We start from the raw sequence: 25,377 nt of genomic DNA, 5'->3' as shown, positions 1-25,377 counted from the left end.
GCCCAGGTGGGCCCCTACCTGCTTGAGCAGGAACTGGTCCTGGGCGTTGGTGTGCAGGGCGATGGCCAGGTGGAGGGCAGACAGGAGCACCCCACTAAGTACCGCGGCCCGCATGCGCACCGGCAGGAGAGTGTAGATGGTGTAAATGAAGAACACAGTCCACCAGATGCCCTCTGAGGCGCTGCGCGGCTGGGGCAGCAGCAAGCCCACCACCTGGACCGCCAGCACCACAGCAATGAGCGCGTAGCAGGCCAGGCCCATGTGGTCCTGGTGGAAGGCGGCACGGTTGCAGAGCACTGCCATGACAAGGATCACACCCACAGCGGCCGCCAGCACGGCCAGATAGGGCAGCTGGAGCGGGGGCCGCGCTGCGTGGAAGGCCAACATCACGAGGCAGACGAGCACCAGCACAGCCATAAGCATAGTGAGGCTGCTCTGGTTCAGACGGAAGAAGTAGCGCTGGTACAGTCGCTCCAGCTTGTCCGACGGGAACTTCTTGGAGCGGAATATCTGCAGCAGTGCCAGGCAGCAGGCGCCCAGCGACAACACCGCGCCGGGCCCCGCGCCCGAGCCTTCTGAGCTGCCGCCATCCCGGGACCCCTGGTCATCCTCGACGGCATCGGCCTCCAGATCGTCGGCCGCGCGGCCCTTGCCCCGCCGCTCCTCCAGGCCCAGCTCCACCGAGCGGGGGCGCACCTCCGTCCCACCGGCTGCGGCCGCAGCTGCCGCGGAGCCGCCGCCGCCGCCCGCAGGGGGCGCCCGGGTGCTGCCCCCGCCGGCCGCGCCCCGCCGCTGCCGCCTGCTGCCGCGACCGCAGTCGTCGCCACCGCGCTCCTGCCAAGCCGACTTGGAGCGGAAGCTGAAGCCGAAGCCCCCAGCCAGAGGGTCGTCGCCACTCAGCGGGGGATCGTCGTCGTCGTCCCTGCGCCAGCGGCTGGCCAGGCGCTGCTGCTTCTGCGGGGTCACCGACCCCCCGGGTTTCTTGGTGGAGCCGCGGGCCGAACCCCCCGGGGCGTGGGGGTAGCCATTGGCTCGGGAGTCGGCCTCGCCCCACGCGGAGCGGTGTTCCGCGCCTCCCCGGGACGCCGGCGCCGTAGCTGTCTGCGCCGCGTAGCCCGGGGGGCTTACGCTTTTGGAGCTGGACATCCCCCCCTCGGCCTCGTCGTCTTCTTCCTCCTCCCCCCCCGGGGGCCGGGCCGGGGGTCTCCAAGGGGAGGGCGGACGGCCGAGCAGGGGGACCAGGCTGGGGTCACACGACGGGGGCGGCCCTGGGCCCTGGGCAGTAGCTGGGCATCTTGGCACCCCCGTGCTGAACGGAGAAGGAGGGCAGCGGGAGAGAGAGTGGGAGGCAGTTACAGCCCCGAGGTGAGAAGTGGCTGAGAATCCGCGTCAGGAGTCCCAGGTCCGAGATGGAGTTGGCTCCAAGCTGGGGCAGCGGGGACTGCTCGAGATGCTGCGCCGCGCGCAGAGGGACGTCCGGACTCCTGGCTCGCGTCGAGCTCGACAAGGACCGGAGTTGCGGACGAGGCGGGACGGCGAGGTGTCCTTGCGGGCGGCGCCTCCCCGGAGCTGGCAATGCCCGGGCGCGGCGCTCGCAGATTCTGCCTAAGCGGAGCCCAGCGGCACACGAGGCGAGGCAGCTAGGGCGGCTCGGCAGGGGTCCCGGCGTGGAAACCAAGCGGGCACCCTTTCCTCACGGCAGACTGGGAGCGACTGGGAGGTGCGGGCGCCAGCCAGCATTATTTTCTTACGAGGGGTGGGGAGGTGGGATGGGGGGTGGAGAGGACGGGGGAGGGGGCGGCGGGCGGAGCAACAGCTCCGGAGCCCTGGGGGGAGGGTCCTGTAGCCCAAGGGGGCCGTCGCCCGCATCCCCCACCTCCCGCGGCGAGATTGGGAGCTTGGCCCCGGCGAAAGCAGAGCCGAGCCTCAGCGCGTCCGCTCAGGGGGCGGCGGCGAGGACCCGCTCCTGCAGCGCGGCCCTTCCCCTTTCGCCTCTCCCTTCCCCCAAAACGGAGCGGGGCTGGCCCGGACCCGCCGGCACAGGAGGGCTGTCGCGCCGGCTCCGAAAGCCCCAGGATCCTCGCCACCGGCTGCCGGCCCACCGCGGCCGGGCGCTGGAGGACTAGGCGGAGGGCGGAATCCGGCGCGGCGCCGCCGCCGTTCTGCCCCAACGCAAGCGGGCTTCTCCCGGGGAGCACGGCATCCAGAGATCGAGGGCCGGGGCTCAAATGCAGCCGGCCGAGAGGGGCCGGCCCAAGAGCCGCTGCGCCCCGGGGGCGGTCCGGGGGGGCCCGCGGAAGCCAGGCTTAGGGCGCGCCATGCACGCCTCCGGCCCTGCGCCGCTCCGGCCGGTCGCGCCGCTCCTCCCTTCTCGCCCGCTAGCCGCCGCCGCCGCCGCCGGAGCGCCCTCCGCATCCCCTCCTCCCGCCGCCTCCCCGCCCCCCGCGCCGCTCGGGCCTCGGCTCACAGCGGCGCTCGGCCGCCTCCGCCCCCGACCGGGCCGCAGCCCCCGCCTCGGCGCCCCGCAGGCATCCTCAAGCCCGGCCTCGTGAGGCGCCCGGGGCCGTGGGGGCCCCAGCTCCCCTTCCCCACCTAAAATTCTCACCGCGCCCCCTCCCTCCCTGGCGCCTGGAGCCGCGTCCAGCCCGCGGTCCCTTCGCCGGACCTGAGTGGCTTGCGGTCCTCCCCCACCCCCTGCTTGGGTCCCTGCGCCCCTAGTCCTAGCTCCCCTCTTTTGTATCCCCCTTTAATCCCCATCCCCCCATTCTATCCAACTTCAGCCCCCGCGCTGCGCCCCCCTTTCCTGGTCCGGCTCGATTGGCCGCTTCCTGAGCTGTCAGACTTGAGTTCGGCGCTCTTATTGGGCGATTCTCTGGCCGGGCGGCTGTGCCAAAGGAGGGCGCAGCGGGCTGGGGGCGCCTAGGCAGCGACTGCAGCAGGGAGACGAAGACCAGAGTCCCTGGAGGGCTGGAGGGGCCCGAGAGCCAGACCCGGAAATGGACAGGGGAGATGGAGAGACTGAGGATCTCAGAGGCGCAGGAAGACAGTGACGGAAAAGATGGAGATGCAGTGGGTGAGGCGGCTGCAGCCAGGGCGGGGCGGACAGGAACGCTTTGGTGGATAGTTAACGAGAGGGAGCCCCGCACACAGCACCAGGAACACCTGGCATTTGTGAAGAGCCTTTCCTGTTCATACTTTTGTTGTTGTTGCTATTGAATCTCATTTGATTTCCCTCAACCACCCTGGAGTTGTGACAGAGGCAGGGCCTATGTGATTAATTCCAATTTATAAATGCGGACACTGAAGATTCAGAGCTTACTCAACTTGCCCTGGGCCACACACGTCTCCTGACTTGGCAACCGAAAGATCCAGCGCCAGGCTGGCTCCCTACCTAGCAAGGTGTTATCGGGAAGGATGCAAAACAGAGCAGGATGGAGAGCCCCGGCGGGAGTGGGGCGGGGGAGAGGACAGAGAAGGACCCGATAGTCCTGCATCGCCCCAGCGGCAAAGAAGCAGGAGAGGAGACGACTTGACTTTGGGTCAGAGAGGACCCAGATCTGTGGAATGATGTACCTACCCTCTTGCCCCTAAGCTGTCCCGCTGGATGTTCCTGCAGTCTAAACACTAGGAGAGATGAGGACCACTACACCTCTACTTCGGGGAGGGAAAAGCAACCTTGACTTTATTCTTCTTCCTCCAGCTCTCTCTGCAGAGCTTCTGACAGAGGCTAGCAGTTGGGGTGAGCTTCCCTTTCTTTTTCTGTTGGTCATCTCTTTGCAACTTGTAAGATAAACCTCACCAAGGTTACAAAATGGGAGAAACATGCCAAGAGGTCTGAATAAACTAGCCCTAGAGTAGCCCAGCCTTTTCGAAATCAATCCATGATTAGTGAAGTCATTAAAAGCACCATGAATTTAGTCAGCATTCATAGAGCACCCCCTATGTGCAAAGCACTGTGCTAGGTGCCTCAGGGATAGAGAGGTGACCCTCCTCTCAGAGGGAGAGGAGCTAGCCGATAACTCCGGTTCTGAGCACAATTCAGTCAGGGCTCATCAGAGGTCCAAACAGAGAGAGGAGGCATTAATTCCCACTGTGAGGGCCAAAAAGACTCCAAAGGTTGAATCTGGGGCCAGAAGAGAAGGAGGAGTCAGAAGAAAAAGAGGATGGATTGCTTTTTATTAAGCAACATCTCTATGTTTGTGAATCTTACAGTTCCGTAACTGTTTGTTTTTGTTTTTTTTTTTTTTGTCTTTTTTTGTCTTTTGTCTTTGTTGTTGTTGTTGTTGTTGTTATTGTTGCTATTGCTTGGGCCGCTCCCGCGGCATATGGAGGTTCCCAGGCTAGGGGTTGAATCGGAGCTGTAGCCACCGGCCTACGCCAGAGCCACAGCAGTGCGGGATCCGAGCCGCGTCTGCAACCTACACCACAGCTCACGGCAACGCCGGATCGTTAACCTACTGAGCAAGGGCAGGGACTGAACCCGCAACCTCATGGTTCCTAGTCGGATACGTTAACCACTGCGCCACGACGGGAACTCCCCGTAACTGTTTTGAGGAAGATCCTCCCTACTGTAAAGATGAGAAAACTGAGACTTAGAGAATCAAAGTTTGCCCAAGGTTTGCAGTTTATAGCAGAATGGAACCCAAGTCCGGTCTGCTACTTGTACTCTACCACACAGCCATGTGGCACACATGCCAGGAGAGGAACACCCAGGCATGCGACTGCACAGACAGCAGCCAGATGGCCTGAAGTATCAAGGTGATTGGGTTCCATCCTTGATCCCCTTCTCATTCTCTGAGCTCTCTCTGGGTCATTCCTTTGCATTTTATTGAAAATTTTTCTTTTTATTTATTTATTTACTTAGTTATTTTATGGCCACACCAGCGGCATATGGAAGCTCCTGGGCCAGGATGGGATCTGATCCACAGCTATGACCCACGAGGCAGTTGTGCCAATGCCAGATCTTTTAACCTACATGCTGGGTCAGAAATTGAACCTGCACATCTGCAGCGACCCAAGCTGTTGTAGTTAGATTCCTAACCTACTGCACCACAGCAGGAATGCCTCAAAAATTTTAAATAACCGTCATCTTATAACAAAAACCACGTATGATTAAATGTGAAAAACCTAGAAAAAAGACCCAAAAAAGCACATTCATAATCACAGCACCTAGAAAGAACCGTTCACATCTTAATTTTTTTTCTTAAGCAAAAATGGGACTTTCACTCTAATAGTTTTAGACTCTGTTTTTTCTAGGCAAAATGTGGATTTTTAAAAATACCAATAGGCATCCATCTACATTATCCATTTTATTGTTTGAATAGAATTCCATTGCATGAATATAGCATCATTTATTTAACTAACCCCCTACCATTGGATATTTTTCACTGTCATAGCAGTTTATAAGAAGTTTCCACTCTCTTAGTGTTATAAACAATGAGCATTTTTGTAGATAAATCTTCACACACAACTTTAATTGTATCCTTAGGAGAAATTCCTACAAGTAGAACTGCTGAGCCAAAGGATAAACATTTTTTCGCCTAAGGTATTTCTGAAATCTGCATCTCCAGCACCTGCCTCCCTTCCCAGTTCCAAGCTTACCCCCGTCCACTGGTAGGCTCCCCATGGATGCTCCTTGGTACCCACCAGCACCCCAGATTCCATTTGTCTAAAACTAAAGTCATCTCTCACCAAGCTTGCTCCTCCCTCTGTATTTTCGCCACTGGTGTTATTACCACCCCCAACTCCCTGAGCTTAGAGTGGTGAGCCCTCCCAACCCAGCTCTCAGATCCTGCTGCCATGCCCTGCTCTTTTCATATCTGTCTCTTCTTCCATTCTCTGGGTACCACCTTCACCCAGATCCTCCCTTCTCATTGCCTGGACAGTGACCAACACTTTCTCCTTGCTCTCGGATCTGTCCTCTACTTTGTCCCCATCTGATCATGCATGTTACACGCTAACTGAAAACCCTCCGCAAAATGGCCTCTTCCTACCTGCAGGTTTTCACTGTCCACCCCTTCCCCAGGTCGTCAGGCCGCCCTGAACCTCTAAACCTCTGCAGAAATCACCCCCAGCACAACTCAAATGGATGCCTCTTTAATGCCCTCCTCTCCCTCCCCTTCCCCCAGGCTGCTAAGCACACCCTCCTCCTCAGCTCCCCGCGCACCTTGCTTTTCTCTCTATTATAGCAATTGTCACGCTGTGTTATCTTGACTTTTTCAGAACTGTCTCCACAGTCTGCTGAACTCCTTGAGGGCAGAATTGGGATCTTACTCTTTCTTGTGCCCCGTACCTGGCACACAGGAAGTGCCCTTCCCTCCTTTGCTTGTTGGATAAGCAAATGGTAACCTCTAGGGGAAAGTGGTGGGAATGGAGTCTGAGGGGTGAGATGGGGTGGGGCGCAGTTCAGGGGACTGACTGGCCGCTGTGGATGGAGATGGAAAGGTAGGTTGGGCTCTTTAGCACTATGTGGAGGAGAGTGGGCTTCAGTTTAAAGACAATGAAGGGTCCCTGGAGAGGGGGATAGAAGTGTCCTGAGCCATTTATGTTTTGCGAGGCAAACTCTTAGCAATGTTGTCATGAAATTAGACAAGCAAGATCCAAGAACAGAGAGGACCAGTCAGGAAGCTATTGCAGAGCAGATGCGGCTGGAGCCCAGAAGTGACATGGGGATGGAAATGATGCCATTGGCTGGAGGAACCCTGTGAAGGGCAGACAAGGAAATCCAGGGGTCAACTGCTGTTTAGAGGAAGAGTCCAAGAGGTCACATGAAAACCAGGACGGGAGTCACAGGAACACAAGGCAGAGGTTTTGAAGACCACCTCCAGGACATGTGCCTGGCTGTTGTCATTAGAGAGGGGCTGACCCAAAGCCCACCTGGGGCCTCTCTCTGAAGTGAGCACTTGGTTTGCAGAGGGGAGGTGGCTATGCACCTCTGGCACAGCAGGTCCTTTGGGAGATCTGAGGACCGCCCACCCCCGCCAGCCATCTTCCCCCTGTACCCCGGTTACCCTTCAGGACTTCATTCGTCATTTCCCCCAGGCTTCTTTTTGGAAACATAGTTCTATTTGGGAAATTCGATTATTAATATTTTAGACTGTTTAGAAATATTTGTAGAAATGGGTCTTAGTAATACTCCTGTACCTGAAAATTCCTTCCCCTACAATGCTTAAAATCCTACCATTAGGAGTTCCCGTCATGGCACAGGGGAAATGAATCCAACTAGGAACCATAAGGTTGAGGGTTTGATCCTTGGCCTCGCTCAGTGGGTTAAGGATCTGGCATGGCTGTGAGCTATGGTGTAGGTCACAGACGCAGCTTGGATCCCATGTTGCTGTGGCTGTGGTGTAGGCTGGCAGGAACAGCTCCAATGTGACCCCTAGCCTGGGAGCCTCCATATGCTGCGGGTGCAGCCCTAAAAAGACAAAAAGACAACAACAACCAAAAAATCCTACAATTAGATAGTCATGCTTTAGGATGACAATCATACCCTAAAAATAAATGCAGAAAATCTACAGAGAGAATGTAGATCAGTGGTTGCTTAGGCTTGGAGAGGGGGAGGAATGGGGAGTGTTGGCTAATGGGTACAAAATGTCTTGGAGGGGCATGAAAATGTTCAAAAATTAGATTATGGCGATGATTGCCCAACTTGAGAAATATACTAAAAACCATTGCCTTGCACACTTGAACCCAACCAGGTGAACTTCATGGTATATAATTATATCTCAAGAAAGTGGTTGAAAAAAGGGAATGCAGATACCACTGGTATGTGGTAGAATGAAGGACTTATGCCAAGACCACCAGTCGTTATTAAGTTAGTGTGGATGAGTTTAATCAGCACGCTTCCCCCTTTATTGCCAAAACAAGTTTGCGGGCACCAAGAGAATGGATGCTTGCTATACGGAAGGAGGGATGAGTTAGGGAGAAGCAGGAGAGAACATTTCGACACCACTGAGCATTTCCTGGAGCACATGGAACCAGAAAAGGGCATGGATGCCCAGGAATGGGAAGGAAGGTGGCAGAAATGAAAGCCAGTTAGGAATTGGGGGCTCAAAAATGAACTTTCCCTACTGCCTCGGAGAGCCCCGCCTGGTAATGAGTTCTTCACAGGGAATTAAAGCACGCTAAGAACCCTAGGCCCCCTCAAGGGTGAAAGAATCTTCAAGATCATCCAGTTCCCAAAGGTGTGTCAACCTCCCCTGATATTGGCATTCTGAGAGCAATCCCATGCCGCAAACTCGATAACTTACCTTTCCTTCGAAGAACTGATATCCCCGAGTCAGAGAAAAGCTAACAGGACGGCATGGGCATCTTGAAGGTAGGTCATCCTCGGAGGTTTTTCCGCTCCAGCCCATCCCCACTAGGATCTCTGAGGAGGAACCAAGGACATTTGTGGTTTTTTTGTTGTTGGTTTTGTTTGTTTGTTTGTTTGTTTGTTTGCTTTTTAGGACTGCACTTGCAGCATATGGAGGTTCCCAGGCTAGGGGTTGAATCGGAGCTGTAGCCTTCCGCCTACACCACAGCCGTAGCAACGTGGGATCCGAACCATGTCTGCAGCCTACACCACAGCTCACGGCAATGCCAGATCCTTAACCCGCTGAGCTTGGCCAGGGATCGAACACCCATCCTCATGGATCCTAGTCGGGTTCATTTCCCCTGCACCACAATGGGAACTCCAGAACCGAGGACATCTTCCTCTTGATCTCTGGGTTCCTTGGCTGGGAAATCAAGGATGATAAGAAGTTTGCAATTGGCCAGAGGGAACCAGGCCCTAGGTTTTTCCAGACACTTCTCTCACCTCCAGACCTCTGGGCCTCAGGGAACAGGGAAACATTCAAAGAGCTCAGATTGTAGCTGAGTAGGAAATGGCTGATAATAGCTCGATCTGCCGCTCTCCCAGGTGTTGACATTTGCATTTTAATGGAGGCGGTTAATGCCTTCAGCTGAAGGAGTGAGGAACACACGTTCTCTCAATTGCTGCTGGAGGTAATGGGAGACCTGTGGTGGCCCAGGGCTTTTTAATGCCCTCTGGCACAACATGAGGAGATCATGCCTGCTCTGCAGCTGCCAATCCTTTGGATTCTAATGCCTGCATTCCATGATTTATCTTTGTTCCTGTTTTTTGTTTTGCTTTCTTGCACTTTCTCCTGCATCCTTTTTTTCCTAAAAATATGGGAACATCCCCATGAGTCATTTATTCTTTCAACACACATAAACAGATTACCCATTTCAAGCAGAAAACTATGTTGGCCAGGGTTGAGTGGAGTGAACCCAGGAAGTATGCCAGCAAGAGGCCACCTCCAAGAAGTCAGAGGTGAGGAAATCACAGAACGAGCTGGAGAACAGTCCCCTGTCAGCAGAGATGGGCCATGCAGCTTATCCTGAACGCTTCTTGAACAAATAAGAGGCTGAGAACTAGTAGGAGAAAATATTCCTCTAGGCTGAGGAGCAAGCAAGACTTCTAGGAGAGGTGAGACGGCAACAGAGGTATATGTAGGAGTTGGATATGCAACAACTGGATGGAGTTTTGAGGTTTTGAAACAGTCTTCTAGTCATAGAAGACCACGTAGTGTGTGATCCTATTTATTGGAAATGTCCAGAGGGGGCAGAGCTATAGAAACGGAAAAGAGTCATGATTGCCTGGAGCTTGGGGACAGAGGCGGGGAGATGAGGATTAAGTGCTGAGGAGTACAAGGAAATTGTGACAGTTGTTCTAAGATTTGAGTTGGTCCCACAACTTAAAATATACTAAAAAGCTAAAAAACAAAACAAAAACACCTAATTTCGCACTTTGTAAATTATGTGATTTACAAAGATGAGATATAATGTAAGTTATATCTTCATAAAGCTGGGGGAAAATGGGGGAACGTGATGTCCAAGAAGACCATTCCTGTAGTAATCCTGCTTCAGTTAGAGAAGGGATATCCTAGTCTTAAGTTCTTAGTATGAAGGCTCATATTTAAGGTAAAAAATTTTCAAGGACCCCAACAATGTACCTTTGGTTAAGAAAAATACATAATGGTAAAAAGCTACTACAAATTTAGTAATTGATTTTCATTTAGCAGATGAAGTAATACTTTACTAATCCCAGTAGTATCTAGACATGCTAGAAAAATGATTCTGCATTTGTAGGGGAGCATTTTATTATGCCTAGAGACAAGGCTTAGTGGCTCTCTCAAAATCTTCCTTGGCCCTTTGCGGTCTTCAATCCACAGGTTCAGGATCTTCATCCATGCTCTACTAAGGCATGTTTGTTTTAGCTTCTCTGCCAGGCGAATGCCAATGGGTGGGGATCCATCAGCACAAAAACAAACAAACAATAAACAAAAAACATGATACCACCTCCCATGATGTTTCTGCCCCTTCAGCTGTTCAGGCAAAATGGCACCCTTTCTCCTCCCAGACCAATGAGTTTGCTGAGAGCAGATCCAGCATAGAAGATAGCCCGGGCCATGCCGTTGGCAGACACTTGCCTCTAGCAAATGTGATTAAAGGCAGCAGCAAGTAAGTGCCTATTAATTTTTCATTTGAAAAGTCAAAGGCAACCTTCTTGGAAAGCAGCATCATTGAACTTCAGCTTTGGTGTTAAAGCCAGGCTTTGCCCCCAGCCATGTATGCCTTCTTCCACGAGTAGACACCCACACACAGACAGACACACACATACCAGGAGTCCATAACCTCTTTATTGAACAGGGGAGAGAAAGAGTCAGAGACCAGCAGCCCTCTATGTCTCTGAGGGTATTTTGTCCTATCCACTGTCTCAAATTACCTTAATGACAATCTGTTCATGTATTTACCTACACATATGAACCTTATACAATATATTGCTCTCTCCCCCGAACTGTTTACATACCATTTGTGTAGTTTGAACCCGATTTTAGATGCCCTTGGGGAGATGGCTAGCCAAAGCTCTCTGCGACGTGTCCTTTTATAAAGAAAACACAATGCTTACACACTAACCTGTTTGTTTTGTAAACCAGAGGCAACATGACGCATCAAGAGCAGAGGGTAGGGGGATTCCCGTCTGGCGCAGCAGAAATGAATCCGACTAGAACCATGAGGTTGCAGGTTTGATCCCTGGCCTCGCTCAGTGGGTTACGGATCTGGCGTTGCCGTGAGCTGTGGTGTAGGTCGAAGACAAGGCTCAGATGTGGCATTGCTGTGGCTCTGGCATAGGCTGGCGGCTATCACTCCAATTAGACCCCTAACCTGGGAACCTCCATATGCCGCTGGTACAGCACTAAAAGGACAAAAGACAAAAAAAAAAAAAAAAAAAAAGAGTAGGGGGCAGGGGGCCAATATGGTCCTATCATCTGTTTCCCTCTTGGTAGGCAGAACAAATTCAGCTGGCTTTAGGCATCAGTTACTTCCTCTCTTTCTTTTCTTCCTTGTGCTTCCTTACTAAGGCATCCCATCTGATGAGAAAATAATCTTTTCCACTCAACAATGAGGAGGATTGAGAGAAGGGTGCTAAGCCTGGAGTCAGAATACCTGAAGGCTCTACACCAGCCCTACCACTCTTTGGCTATGTGATAGCCGACAAATCACTTCACCTCTTCTGAACTGCGGTCCCCCAGCAAGGGTAACTGCACTCCTACACACGCTGATGACTTGTTATTAGGATCTGGACAATGATGTGAAATTCCTTTTCAAATTATTTACCCTTATATACAATAGGAATCAGTCTTAATAAAAGCAAATTTATAAATTCATTCTCAACAGATCCAGATGTTCGTTTAAGAGGTTAGCGTGGGATGAGGTACCTTTCTGGGTCTCAGGCTCTTGCATACATTTATAGATGACTGTGAAAAATATTTTTATGTCTGTGCTGCTTGTGTCCCAGCTTGTCTAGTAGTCTGGACGATCTGGTCTACTCTTTCATCTCTGCTGTGTTCAGAGCAGGGCCCCCAGGGTCATGCAGATGAGGTCTCTGTTCGCCGAGACTTTCCCTTTTGCAGGATTCTGACAGACAGCAGCCTGTCTGCTGTGCAGCCTGGAGAGCTGCGCCCTCCCGCAGGCGTGGGTGGTGATTAGAGTGGCCTGTGAGCAGCTCGAGTGGTGTTGAGTGTTGTGTCCCCTCTCACTGGCCACTCTGCTTGGCCTTGGAGAGGTTTTGTCCAGTCTCTGTATCACTGACTCTGACTCTCTGGGGGTGGCAAGCCAAGCCGTGTTAGTGATCGTGCTGGGGCTGGCTGACCTTCCCCAAACTGGGATAATCTCTTTCCCTGGCAACAGGCAGAGGCACCAAGGGACAGTGACAGATTGTGAAATCCTAGGGCTGGGCTTTCTAGAATTACTTAAAAAGAGAAAATTCTAACAGTACCTTGCATTTGTAGAGTCCTTTTAAAAAGAAAGAAAGCATCCTTTAAAAGCTGTTCCTGGAGAAGGCAGCTTTGGGAGTGTCTGTTAGAGAGTAAACAAGATTGGGTAAGAAATGTATTGTCTTATTCTTATCAACTCAGTAGCAATGAGAGTGTTAGGAGAAAGACCCGAGCAGCTTCCTCCCGCCCCTTTCCCCCCCCCCCCACACACAGGTGGGGATACAGAGGAAAAAAGAAGCAGAGTGACTTGATCAACATTACACAGCATGAGGGGCAGAATTGGACCTAGCCTTCGTGACTTTTATTGTCAGCCCAAAGCAGGCAGAGACGACGAAGAAGCCAAAGGACCTAATAGTTTGCTTTGTCCACCTGAGATTCTGGCATATAGACAGCTCTTCCTGAGCCAGACTTTGGGCTTGGTCCTCTGGGGCATACAAGAATATGCTTCATTGCTTACATGTCTGAAAGCAGAGGAGAAATGCAGGGGTGGCACCTGAGAAAAATTGCCATCCTCTTGCCAGTTTCCCACTAAGGATCTTTAAGCAAGGTAGGAGCAGACCTAACAGGGATGGATGGGGCTGCTTGTGTTGCCTAGGGAGTTTCAGGGGTGGAAATGGAAAACAAAACTGTAAGAAGAGGAGTTCCTGCTGTGGCACAATGGGTTAGGCACTATCAACTGCAACTCAGATCTGATCCTTGGCCTGGGAACTCCATATGCCACCAGGCGGCCAGAAGGAGAAAACAAAAAACTGTAAGAAGAGTACACAGAAGAACATTTTTGTGATCTTGGCTTACAAAGATTTCTTTGCCATGACACCAAAAATACAATTCATTATTTTAAAATTATTCACAAAGCTTTTTTATAAATAGGAATTCACCGAAATTAAGTACTTTTCAGAAGACATTGTTAAATGAATGGAAAGACAAGCCACAGACCGAGAGAAGTTATTTGCAGATAAATACATCTGATAAAAAAATTGTAGGCAGCATCTACAAAAGCATTCTAAACTTGATAAGGAGAAAACATCTCAACAAAAACTGACAAAAGATTTGAACAAACACTTGACCCAAACTGGGTGAAAATATACAGATAAAGGACATGAAAATATGCCAACATCATTCGTCGTCATGAAAAGCAAATTAAAAATCACAGTGAGACACCACCACAAACCATTAGAATGGCTAAAATTAAAGAATGACCATACCAAGTGGTGGACAGCATATGGAGCAACTAGAACTCTCATATGTTGCTGGTAGAACTAGCAAATGGCACAACCCCTGTGAAATTGCTTGGCGGTTTCTTAAACCGTTAAACATACACATACCGTATAATCCATCAATTTCAATCCTAAATATTTACCCCCCAAAATGAAAGCATGTACGAATATGTCCACACAAAGACCTGTATGCTAATATACATAGCAACTTTACTCATGTTGAAAAACAACCCAAATAGCCATTAGCAAGTGACTAGATAAATGCATTTGGCATATCCATGTAATGGAATACTGTTCAGCAATAAAAAAGATGAACTATTGATTTATTCGAAGACATGAATAAACCTCAAAATGATTATAGTAGTTATCTTGAGTGGAAGAAGCCAGACAAAAGAGCATACATACAGTATGGTTTCATTTATAAAAAATTCTAGAAAATGCAAACTAATCTATAGTGATAGAAAGCAGCTCATGTTCCCTGGGAATAGCAGGGAGACACAGAAGAGCAGGAGGGTTGATTGAAAGGGAAACTTGGGGCCAGGGGGCTGAGGGGTAATTGATGTTCCTTGTCTCAATTGGGGTGACAGTTTCATAGGTGTGTATGTGTTTGTATACATATATTTGTCAAAATATTAAATTATAGGCTATTTTTGGCTCAGTGGTAACGAACCTGACTAGTAGCCATAAAGATGCAGGTTCAATCCCTGGCCTCTCTCAGTGGGTTAAGGATCCGGTGTTACTCTGAGCTGTGGTGTAGGTTGCAGATGCGGCTCGGATCTGTCATTGCTGTGGCTGTGGTATAGCCCGGTGGCTGCAGCTCTGATTTGACCCCTAGCCTGGGAACTTCCATATACTTTGGGCAGGGGTCAAAAAAAGCCAAAAAAAAAAAAAATTATACACTTTAAATATGTGCAGTTTATTGTATGTCAATATACATAACTAAATTGACAATAAAGCTATTTTTAAAATTGAGGTAAAATTGATATATAACATTATATATAAAACTGGTTTTGTCCATGCCCATTGCATGTGGAAGTTCCTGGGCCGGGGATCGAACATCCACCCCAGCAGTGACAATGCCAGATGCTTAACTCGCTGAGCCACATGGGAACTTCCTAAAGCTATTTTTTTTAAGGGAAGAGAAAACCCCAAGGTTATTATTTTTCTTTAAACACTCCAGCCTACTCCCCAGGTTTATATTCCTTACTCTCACCGAGTGGTTTATCTCATCAGCAACCCTGTCCTCCAAAGCCTTACTTCAGCCTAGGTGACCACAGGTGATGGCTGTCTTGCCATGATGTGGTAAGGACCACCACCAGAATACTTTCACCTCATCTTAATAGGATCCTTATTGCCTTTGAATCCAACTAAGTCGAATATCCAACCTCAGATCTTCATTTCCTTGAGAGTCTATTGCTTGCTACCATCCTGGAATCAATCACTTGATTGATGAAGGTTAATTACAGAGACCTGAATTCACTCTAATTGAAGCAGAAAGGAAGGTCTTAAAAGAGGCTGGGGACAAGTTCAAGGAGGACTGTCTCAGCCATTTCTGCAAATGGGAATTACCTCAGTATGTGGGGAATGATTTGATTGTAGAATAATCAAATCTACATTACAGAAGTACCTTTTTAATGGTGTTTTCTCCCAACACAACATAATTTCCCAAGCCAATTCTTGTGAAATTTCTAGTAAAACTCAACTTAGAACCAGAGAGAAATGGCTTATTCCAGGGATAACTCCCTAGGGGAGGGAAAGAACAAGGTGAACCTGAGACGCCTTGTTGGGCTAGAAAGGAAAGATGTCGTCAAAGATTAATGAGGACGTGTCAAAAGAACACAGGACACTGCACATCTATAACAATGGCTACAACGAAACAACAACAAAAATTTTAGTTCCCAAGAGGGGATTCTGGCCTGCTCTAGGATAGCTCAGAGACCCAGCCTCCTGCAGTGCAGGAAGATACCTCGCCAGGTAGCGAGGACGGAAGATCCAGCCTCACCCTCCTTGGGAAATCTTGGAGGAAGCCAAAGAAGCTATCCTAGTAGAAGTCAGGAGCCCTGGGTTCTAGTCCAGTTCTGCTGCTCACCTGCCTCATACCTGCCCAGGAGGCACATCTTTTCCTCTTCTCAGCCTCTGAGTCCTGGATATTCAATAGCAGGAGTGTTTGCAAATAAGTTTCCTAAACTCTAGGACTCCTTGGATTGCCTTGGGACACTGCCTGGGGAGCCGGGGTTGGGGTGAGCTCGACCGAGAACAGTCCTGATTTTACCTGCCTTTTTAAAAAAATTATTATTATTATTATTAGTTGGCTTTTTAGGGCCACACCCACAGCAAATGGAGGTTCCCAGGCTAGGGGTCAAATTGGAGCTACAGCTACCAGCCTACGCCATAGCCACAGCAACGTGGGATCCAAGCCAAGTTTGCGACCTACACCACAGCTCACGGCAACGCCGGATCCTTAATCCACTGAGCGAGGCCAGGAATCGAACCAACCTGCAACCTCATGGTTCCTGGTCAGGTTTTTCAACTGCTGAGCAGTTTTTTTTTTGTTTTTTTGTTTTTTTTTTTAATGTTTGGCAGATATAACTCTCAGCTGACGAACACAGGAGATGCAGAAAATATCAATTCCTCTATTTTCTGTTTCTAAATTAATTTCTGAATCCCATGATCCATTCCCAGAAACTGGATGAAACATTCACCCCAAATATTCTTGCATTCTTCTCTCAGGTGGTTCCTTATTTCTGGGTCAGGCCACGTCTCTGTCCAGGGGTCTCTGTGGATCCAGCTGACTGCTGATTTGTGCCACTCCTGGGACATGATGCCTTTTGGAAGCTGACTAAGGTCCCCCCTGTCTTTCTCTTCCTCATCCCACAGACCCTTCTCTCTAGCCCACCCTCCACCCTGGGAAAACTCTTCCTAGTCTGGTGGGCGGGGAGTATTCCCTTTAGTGTTTCTTTTAGGCATTCAGTCTCTGCCAGTGAGTCCCTGTAATACAGTCCCTGTGCCCCCAGAAAAGATATGTTGGAGTTCTAACATCTAATGTCTCAGAATGTGACCCTATTTGGAGAAAGGGCCTTTAAAGCAGTGATTCAGTTAAAAGGAGGCTATTAGGGTGGATGGTGGTCCACCATGACTGGTGTCATTATAAGAAGAGGAAATGTGGAGTTCCTTTTGTGGCTCAGAACCCAACTGGTATCCACGAGGATGCAGGTTTGATCCCTGGCCTCACTTAGTGGGCTAAGCATCTGGCATTGCCATGAGCTGTGGTGTAGGTTGCAGATGTGGCTCGGATCTGGCGTTGCTGTGGCTGTGGTGTAGGCTGGCAGTAACAGCTCTGATTCAGCCCCTAACCTGGGAACCTCCATATGCCACAGGTATGGCCCTATGAAGCAAAAAACAAAACAAAACGAAACAAAAAACAGGAAATCTGGACCCAGGTAGGCAGGGGGGAAGATGATGTGAAGAGATAGAGGATGGCCATCTACAAGCCAAGGACAGAGGCCTGGAACAGAGTTCCCGCGTGGCCCTCAGAAAGAACTGACACTGCGGTCACCTTGGGCTCAGACCTCCAGCCTCCAGAACTGTACAATACATTTCTGTTGTTTAAGCCACTCAGTCCTCTGTGGTATTTTGTTTGCAGCCCTAGCAAACTAATGTGGATTCCTTCTTCCCTCTTTTACCTCCCTTGCAAACCCTTTAAGTTCCCCTGGGCATTGCTAGTTCTCCTAACATCAGTTTGAATGGGAGATGGGCAGAGGAAGAAAAACATAAGTAAACATTTCATAATTTCCTTCAGCTACACATACATAACAAGAGCAGAGAACCAGAGGTAAAAAACAGCTTAAGAATCACTGGGCTGATGAGTTGATGATTGACACTGGCTGACAGGTCCATGGGGATTCGTTGTACTATACTCTCTGCTTTTGCGTATATTAGAAATTTTCCATCACTATAAACCATTAAAAAGGGAAAAGAAGAGAAAGAAAGCATCACCTCATATCGCTGGGCTTATGATGATGCAGGCACTTCCACATCTAGCCTTCCTCACGGGAGCAACCATCCCTCTCCCCTTCCCTACCGGCCAGACTCTGCAGATAAATCAAGAGTTACCCCTCACCAGAGTTCCTGTCGTGGTGCAGGGGAAACAAATCTGACTAGGAACCACGAGGTTGCGGGTTCAATCCCTGGCCTTGCTCAGTGGGTTAAGGATCCGGCATTGCTGTGAGCTGTGATGTAGGTCACAGACACAGCCTGAATCTGGCCGTTGCTCTGGCCCTGGTGTAGGCTGGAGGCAACAGCTCCAATTGGACCCTTAGCCTGGGAACCTCCATAGGCCATGGGTTCAGCCCTAAAAAGAAAAAAAAAAAAAAAGTTACCCCTCACCCCATCCCAAACGGAAGTCACTGTCGCCAGAGCCCACACCCAAACTTTTAACCCAGAGATCTTCTTCCTCAATCAGGCTGCAACACCAAGGCCTTTGCAGTCGTGGCGCAGCTGCAGCTGAGCAGAGCAAGAATGGCAGAAAGACCCACCTGAATCCAAGATACCCAGCAAACCTAATCACCACCTGAGCTGCCTCGCCGTGTCCTCTCTGCTGGCTCCTTGTTCTCCTCTCAGGAGTTATTTCCCCTGCATGCTGTTATTACCATTTAAAATACCACGTAACTACCCCAGAATTACTAATGATCACTCCAACTGTATTCTGAGACACATCTACAGAGCCTCCTGCCCAACACTTCCCATCATCAAAAGCTCTCCAACTCTGGGTCAGGGTGAAAAAACCCATAGAAACAATATTACTTGTGGCATTTTAAATGAGTTCAGGATGCCGCCGACACCAGGGTCATGTTACTTCTGGTACTGTGGTTAAATGATCAATAAATGGCAGCCCAGGAATTCCTGTTGTGGCTCAGTGGGTTAAGGATCTAGCGTTGCTGCAAGCTGTGACGTAGGTCACAGTTGCAGCTCACATCTGGTGTGGCTGTGGCATAGGCTGCAGCTGCAGCTCCAACTTGACCCCTGGCCTGGGAACTTCCATATGCTGCAGGTGCAGCTGTAAAAAGAAAAAGAGAAAAAAGGCAGCCCAACAGTTCTCAGCTTCCTTATGTCCCATTTCAGGGTCCATTCTTTATGTTTTCCCTTGTGATTCCTCTTCTAAACTCACTCCTTCCTTTAGAGCCCACTAGTGCTGAAATTTCCACTGCCAAAATGAGAAAAGGAAAATGGGCTTTTCATGGAATTGATTTAATGAAATTTAAGAAAACTGTCCTTTGGTTTCAGGATTATGTTCTTCCTATTTTCTGGTTGTAAAATATCTTTTCTTCCATGAAATGGTGGTATCCGTGTACTGCCATTTATCAGTCAGGGTTTAATTACAAGTATAGCAATCGCTCTAGCTATTTGAAGCAGAAAATCATTTAATACCGGAATTCAGGACTTCAAAAATCATTGGAGGGGCTGGGGGAACAACAATAGGCTGGGCTTCTGGGAGTGCCTCCCAGAATTGGCCTGCCAAGAGCTCTGCCATCTCTGCCATGATCAGGAATCTGGGGAGTCGGGAAGTCTCTGGCCCCAAGCTGACGGCTCTAGAATCACATCACCCACAGCAGTGGTTCATGTGATCCACATCAGCAAAAGGGATGCTCTGTGTCTAGCCCTTGAGCCTGGGCCTGGGATCTCTTCTACCAGCACTCCGGGAGAACCAAACGTCTTTGTCTCTGGGCTAGCCAGGAGAAATAGTGGCAGCAGCAAAATCACACAGTTGGCCACGGTCTGCCTTCCCCATCTCACCCCAGTGCACCTGCCAGGCAGAGGACAGGTCATGTGCGCACTTGGGGCCTTAAGGCCTGCTGCGTGGGGTGGGGCTGCTTGAACCAATCTGCGAGTCTGTAGCTCAATGTTCACACTTTACTCACATGTGAGATCCAAACTCCCCAGTGAGCAGAGGTGGGAGTGGGTTGGGTATGGGGTCAACCCTCCAGAGCAGCCCCATCAAGGACAGAAATTAAACCACTTAGGTTCATACCAATCAACAATGGGAAGGGGTGTTTCTCCTCATTAGTCATCAAGAGGATAGAAATTTAAATCACAATTAACATCACCGGAGTTCCCATCGTGGCGCATTGGAAATGAATCCAACTAGGAACTATGAGGTTGTGAGTTTGATCCCTGGTCTTGCTCAGTGGGTTAAGGATCCATCGTTGCCCTGAGCTGTGGTGTAGGTCGAAGACACGGCTCGGATCTGGCATTGCTGTGGCTCTGGCGTAGGCCAGCAGTTGTAGTTCCAATGACACCCCTAGCCTGGGAGCATCCACATGCCGTGGGGGCGGCCCTAAAAAGACAAAAAGACCAAAAAAAAAAAAAAAATCACCATTACACACCCCTAGAATGACTAAAAAGAAAAAGACAACACCAAGTGAGGACAAGGATGCAGATGGAGAAGAGGTCCTGTTTGCTGCTAGCAGGAGTGCTTTGTGTTAGCACAGACACTTGGATAACTGTGTGGTGGCAGCTACTGATGCTGGAAGTACAGGTGACCTCGACACCAGTAATTACAGCCTCAATCCATATCAAATAAAAACAGGCATGAGAATGATCATGGCACCACTGTTTTTAAGAGCCTCAGGAGTTCCCGTCGTGGCACAGTGGTTAACGAATCCGACTAGGAACCATGAGGTTGCAGGTTCGGTCCCTGCCCTTGCTCAGTGGGTTAACCATCCAGCGTTGCTGTGAGCTGTGGTGTAGATTGCAGATGAGGCTTGGATCCTGCGTTGCTGTGGCTCTGGCGTAGGCCAGTGGCTACAGCTCCGATTAGACCCCTAGCCTGGGAACCTCCATATGCCGCGGGAGCGGCCCAAGAAATAGCAAAAAAAAAAAAAAAAAAAAAAAAAAAAAGAGCCTCAAACTGAAGACAGGCCAAAAGAACAGACAGACCACAATCACGTGGAGCAGCGGGGGATGGGGGTAAGCTAAAAAAGAGACAAAAGAGGGCATTCCAGGTGTTTCCATTTTAACAAAGGGCAGAAGCAGGTCTTGAGAGCATTGTGGGTCTCCTTGTGGAGGGATAGAAACTGGAAGCAAACACAAAGCGGGTTTCTGGGGTGTCAATCATGTTTTGTTTCTTGACCGGGATGCTGGTTACACATGTGTATCTCGATGTGAATTTTCGTCTGGCTGGTACATTTACGATACATACACCTTTTAATAGGTATACATATATACCTTAATGAAATTTACAAAATGAAACAGACAACCTAGCTTTCAATCTTTCTCTAAACACCCTCCCACTATGATAATAAGCACCGTTCTCCTTACAGAGCACCTACTGCAAGCCAGGCATTGCGCATGCTGCAGCTGATTTGCATGACCTCTGGGCAAGGTGGAAGGTTATTTCGTGGATGGGGCACCAGAAGTGAGGTCATGGAAACCAGCAAAAGAGGAAAAAGAAAAAAAGAAGCAAAGTTACGCAGCCTGTCCAAAGCCAGCTCCAGACAAGCGGTTGAGTCATGAGTCAAACCCATGACTCTAGAGCTTGTGCCTTTCCCGTTCAGAAACCCATTGCTTCTCTGCTGCGCTTGGTCATTTTCCTGGTCTCCAGCCTGGCTGGGTATGTGGTTCTTTGCCAAGGATTTGTCTCTGTCCCTGGCCCCTCCCCTCTGCCCCTTTCTCTGAGCTCCGAGCTCTGGCTGGGAAATGCCAGCAGTTGCCACTATCACCAAGCACCCTAGAGGGCAACATGCTGTCCCTTGATGACAAGCCTCAGGGAGCCACCAACAGTTACTGTCGCCACACACGGGTGGTCTAGCATCCTGGAATTTGTCCTTGCCCTTGTATCAGCCTCTCCTGGGAGCAGTCTGGGCTGTGTTTGAGGGCTCTGCCAAACCATGGGCCTACAGCAGCAGGCTGGCAGATGTGCACCCGGAACCAGCCCCCTGTGGTACCTGCTTTGCTTGGCCACCTCTGGATAGAGTCGGCAGAGGGCCAGGAGCAGCCGGAGCCCCTGGACACTCTTAGAGGTCGTTCCTGATGCTCTGGGGAGGCCCCTCCCACAGGCCTTGGGAGTGGCATGGAGGGCGTGCTCCTCCTTCTTCTCCCTCCTGCACTGGGGCCGTCTGTGCCTTATGTCTGTGCAGTGAGAGGAAGTGCTGGAGCTGAGCAAGGTGGGCACTAAAGGGTCAGATGGGATGGAGAAAGATGCAGTGTCCCGGCCCACAAGGAGCTACAGCCTTGGTGGTGACAGCACCTAACATTTACGGAGCACTCACAGTGTGCCACTGTTGTTTTGATCTCTTCATCGGCATTTGATCTCTTCATTGGCATTTGATCTCTTCGTGAGGACTTAAAAGAACTCTTTGAGGCCAGTACTCTGATTCCCATTTTACAGGTGGGGAAACTGAGGCTCAGGTGTGTAAGTAGCTTGCATGGTAGGCCCTCTAAGCTGGTCCAGTCTTCCCCTCCTCCTCCAGTTCACCATCAAGGAACTCACCACTTCACTGCTAATGACTGGAGTAGGGGAGACGTAATGAATGCTCTTCTAAGATTGGGCGATAAAGAGTCTGTGGCTTCCATCTGGAGGGCTTTCTCTCACTTTCTGGATTCGCTCGCCCTGGGGGAAGCCAGCTGGAGGTGAGGCGGTTCTGTGTCATTCCTTGTTGTCAGGATTAGGGGAACTAGCACATCCTAGTACCTTAATAAATGGCACCTGCAGTGTGATTTTTTTAATTATTATTTTTATTCTTTTATTTTTGTCTTTCTTAGGGCCACACCCATGGCACATGGAGGTTCCCAGACTAGGGATCGAATCAGAGCTGTAGCTGCCAGCCTACGCCACAGCCACAGAAAGGCCAGATCCAAGCTGTGTCTGTGGCCTACACCACAGCTCGAGGCATTGCCAGACCCTTAACCCACTGAGCGAGGCCAGAGATTGAACCTGCAACCTCATGGTTCCCAGTCGGATTTGTTAACCACTGAGCCACAGCGGGAACTCCTGCAGGATGATTACATTAACTAATGTTCTAAGGTGGCACATGGGGGATGGGTGACCAGTGCGTACTGTTACCATCCAGCCCCTGTGGACCGTGCTCACCTGAGACACTTCACACTTGCCTGTGCTGGGGACTGGGAGCCCACTGGGTGAGTGTGTGGGGCAGAGAGCCTGTGGTTCATGGGAAATCCAACAAGAGGCCTAGACCTTCCTCCTGGTCCTTGGGAATGTGCTCCCTTAGGGCACCAAACTGGCAGCTTAAAAGGTCCCTCAGTGCTCCAATTAGGGGATTAGGTTAACAATCCCAAGAAGGAAATTGGTTCCATGAAAATCCCCAGGTCCCTGGGGCTGAAAGGCTTAAGGAGTCCCAGCCCAGAAGACGCCACCCTTTCTCATTCCAGTTGGATCTCTCTTGTGATCTCTTGGTTTGTGCTCAAAGTGCACTCCAAAAGAAATAAATAAGTAAATAGTATAAACAAGATAGGCCTGACTCGGCAGCCTATGTGGAAATGTTTGAAAAAAGATGTGGTCACCATCCTTGTTCAAAGATTGGGAGATTTGAGAAACATGTTTGTATAATTTTCTCTGCCAATTTCTCATTGAGTTTTTTTGGTATAGCGAAGTACCAGATACCATAAAGGGGAAAACACAAAACAAATAGCCCCCAGATGATACCAGAATATACTTTTTAAAACATACGACTCCAGGAGTTCCCTGGCGGCTCAGTGGGTTAAGGATCTGACATTGTCACTGCTATGGCTCAGGTCATTTCTGTGGCAGAGGTTTGATCCATGGTCCTGGAACTTCAATGTACCATGGGCACAGCCAAGTAAATAAATAATAAAAAGTGCAACTGCAGAGTCCCTCAGCAGAGCACTGAGGTCTGACAATGTTGGCAGGAAAAGCTGAGGTTGGGGTCTGGCTGGGACAGATCACTTCTTGTCACTGAATTTGTCTTGTCCACAAAGTGTCAGTCTTGGCTCTATCACTGGTTCTCAAGTTGGGCTCCTTGGAGGTCCTGGGGGGTGGCCTGGTAGGACTTCCACCTATAAATTAATCAGAGCTGCTCCCCTTTGGTTGGTCTCATGTTTTAGGATTCAGATTCTGATCTTTTCCTGCTTAGGAAAAAAAAAAAGTCTTGAAAGCTGCTTCCTTTAGTTATGTCTAAGCTCCTTTATAGTTCTGATGTTGTTAGGGTCTGTGTTCAAGAAGAGAGGGAAAGGGAGATAAAGATGGCATAGTAGGGAGTTCCCTTTGTGGCTCAGGGGTTAACAAACCCGACTAGGATCCATGAGGATGTGGGTTTGATCCCTGGCCTCGCTCAGTGGGTTAAGGATCCAGCACTGCCATGAGCTCTGGTGTAGGTGGCAGACATGGCTCAGATCCCACGTTGCTGTGGCTGTGGCATAGGCCAGCAGGTGTAGCTTTGATTCAACCCCTAGCCTGGGAACTTCCATTTGCCATGAGTGTGGCCCTAAAAAGCAAAAAAAAAAAAAAAAAAAAAAAAAAACCACAAAAAATAAAAACAAAAAACAAAATAACAAAAAGATGGCATAGTAAACATAGGAATCAAACTTAAGAAGAACTTCGCTAACAGCAGAGCGCGTCTATCACTGTCACTGGTAACTCTGGAGGAGAGCTGAGGAGCTTTTGTTTGCAGGCAGCTTTGAGGACAGCAGCAGGGCTTAGCTGCAGGGAGAAACTCTCTCCCTGGGGCTGGGAGTAGATGAGATGATTCCATGGCAGGAGGGTTCCACAGCCCTGTGAAATTCCTACGTGGGCTGAGCAATTCCTGGATGGGGAAAGGCCAAGCGGACGGCAAGGCACAGTCTACCGTCCACATTTCTTCCCTTCTACTTGCACTTACTCCTCCCAGCTCTGCAACCCAAATCTTGCATTCAACAAACATCCAGGAATGCCTACTATGTGCCAAACACAGTTCAAGTTCTGGGGACACAAGCGTGAACAAGGTGAGAGAGAAAGCCTGCCCTCTCGGAGCCTACGTTCCAGAGGGTGGCACAGAACCTGACTGCAAACTGCAGCCACTTAGTGCCACCTATACTAGGTCCCAGAGAAAGAAATAAGAGCAGAAAGAGTGACTACAGGGAACTGGGATCCAGGGGTAACTGGGGTGGGGGTTCCTGGAACAGCGATGTTTGAGAGAAACCTGAGAGCAGAGAATTAACCAGGTGGAGAGGGAAGGAGGACCCCCATCCCACGGGGTGGGGGTGGGGGTGGGGGTGGGGGAGGGGCGCAGGGACAGCCCTTCCTCTGATGCGGTTGAGGATGCGGGTTTAGCCCATTTCCACATTCCCCATTAATGAATTTTCCACCTTGTGTCACTGTCTGGATTATCGTCCCACCAGCTCCTGGCTCATGCTTCTCAAACCTGAGTGCATCAGAATCCGCTGGGCGCTTGTGAAAACCACACTCCTGGGCCCCAAATCCTCAATCAGCATTGGTGAGGTGGAAGCTGCTCCAAACCACCCTTGAGAAGATCTGCCGACTCAGGGGTTTCCTCCCATCAGAGCCTTGCCAGACACCCACATTTCAGAGGGAGCGCGACTGAGGTTTGGGGGAGAACCTCCTGGCGAGCAGAGAGGCCCCCATCGTGGGGGTGGTGGCAGGCTGGGAATGTGATGGGAGGGGATGCTCTCATCTCACACCCAGGATATTTGTGGGGAAGGTTGGGGAAAGGCAGCGGGGTTGACCACACAGCTATATAGGGAGCACAGCATCTCAGTACATACAGGTTTTTTTTTTTCCCTTTTCTCTAAGGGGTGGGGAAGCCTCTGGTCCTGGCTTCGAAAGGAGGCTATGCTTGTGGTGGAAAGGGCATCAGATTTGGAGCTGG

The 25,377-nt window shown here is 50.1% G+C and overlaps 1 protein-coding gene and 1 long non-coding RNA gene across 4 annotated transcripts in view; one reads left to right on the top strand and one right to left on the bottom strand.

Annotated features, from left to right (window-relative positions):
• The window catches only part of ADCY5 (adenylate cyclase 5), a 168,050-nt gene extending 159,650 nt beyond the window's left edge, over positions 1–8,400 (bottom strand). For 2 of the 3 annotated variants that reach the window (XM_021070242.1, XM_021070243.1), the window contains exon 1: positions 19–1,370. In XM_021070242.1, coding sequence (XP_020925901.1) covers positions 19–1,146 — 1,128 coding nt within the window. In that variant the 5' untranslated portion in view covers positions 1,147–1,370. Of the gene's footprint in view, positions 1–18; positions 1,371–8,249 lie in introns of those variants that run through there. The other variant, XM_021070244.1, reaches the window with a different exon arrangement.
• On the top strand, positions 8,590–11,711 carry LOC110256412. The gene is made up of 2 exons (XR_002337872.1): positions 8,590–10,503; positions 11,406–11,711. It is a non-coding gene; the product is annotated as an uncharacterized LOC110256412 (long non-coding RNA).

Source organism: Sus scrofa, chromosome 13 (genome assembly GCF_000003025.6).
Source record: "Sus scrofa isolate TJ Tabasco breed Duroc chromosome 13, Sscrofa11.1, whole genome shotgun sequence".
NCBI lineage: Eukaryota > Metazoa > Chordata > Mammalia > Artiodactyla > Suidae > Sus > Sus scrofa.
Note: the sequence above shows the minus strand (reverse complement) of the source record. Positions and strands in the feature narration are given on the sequence as shown.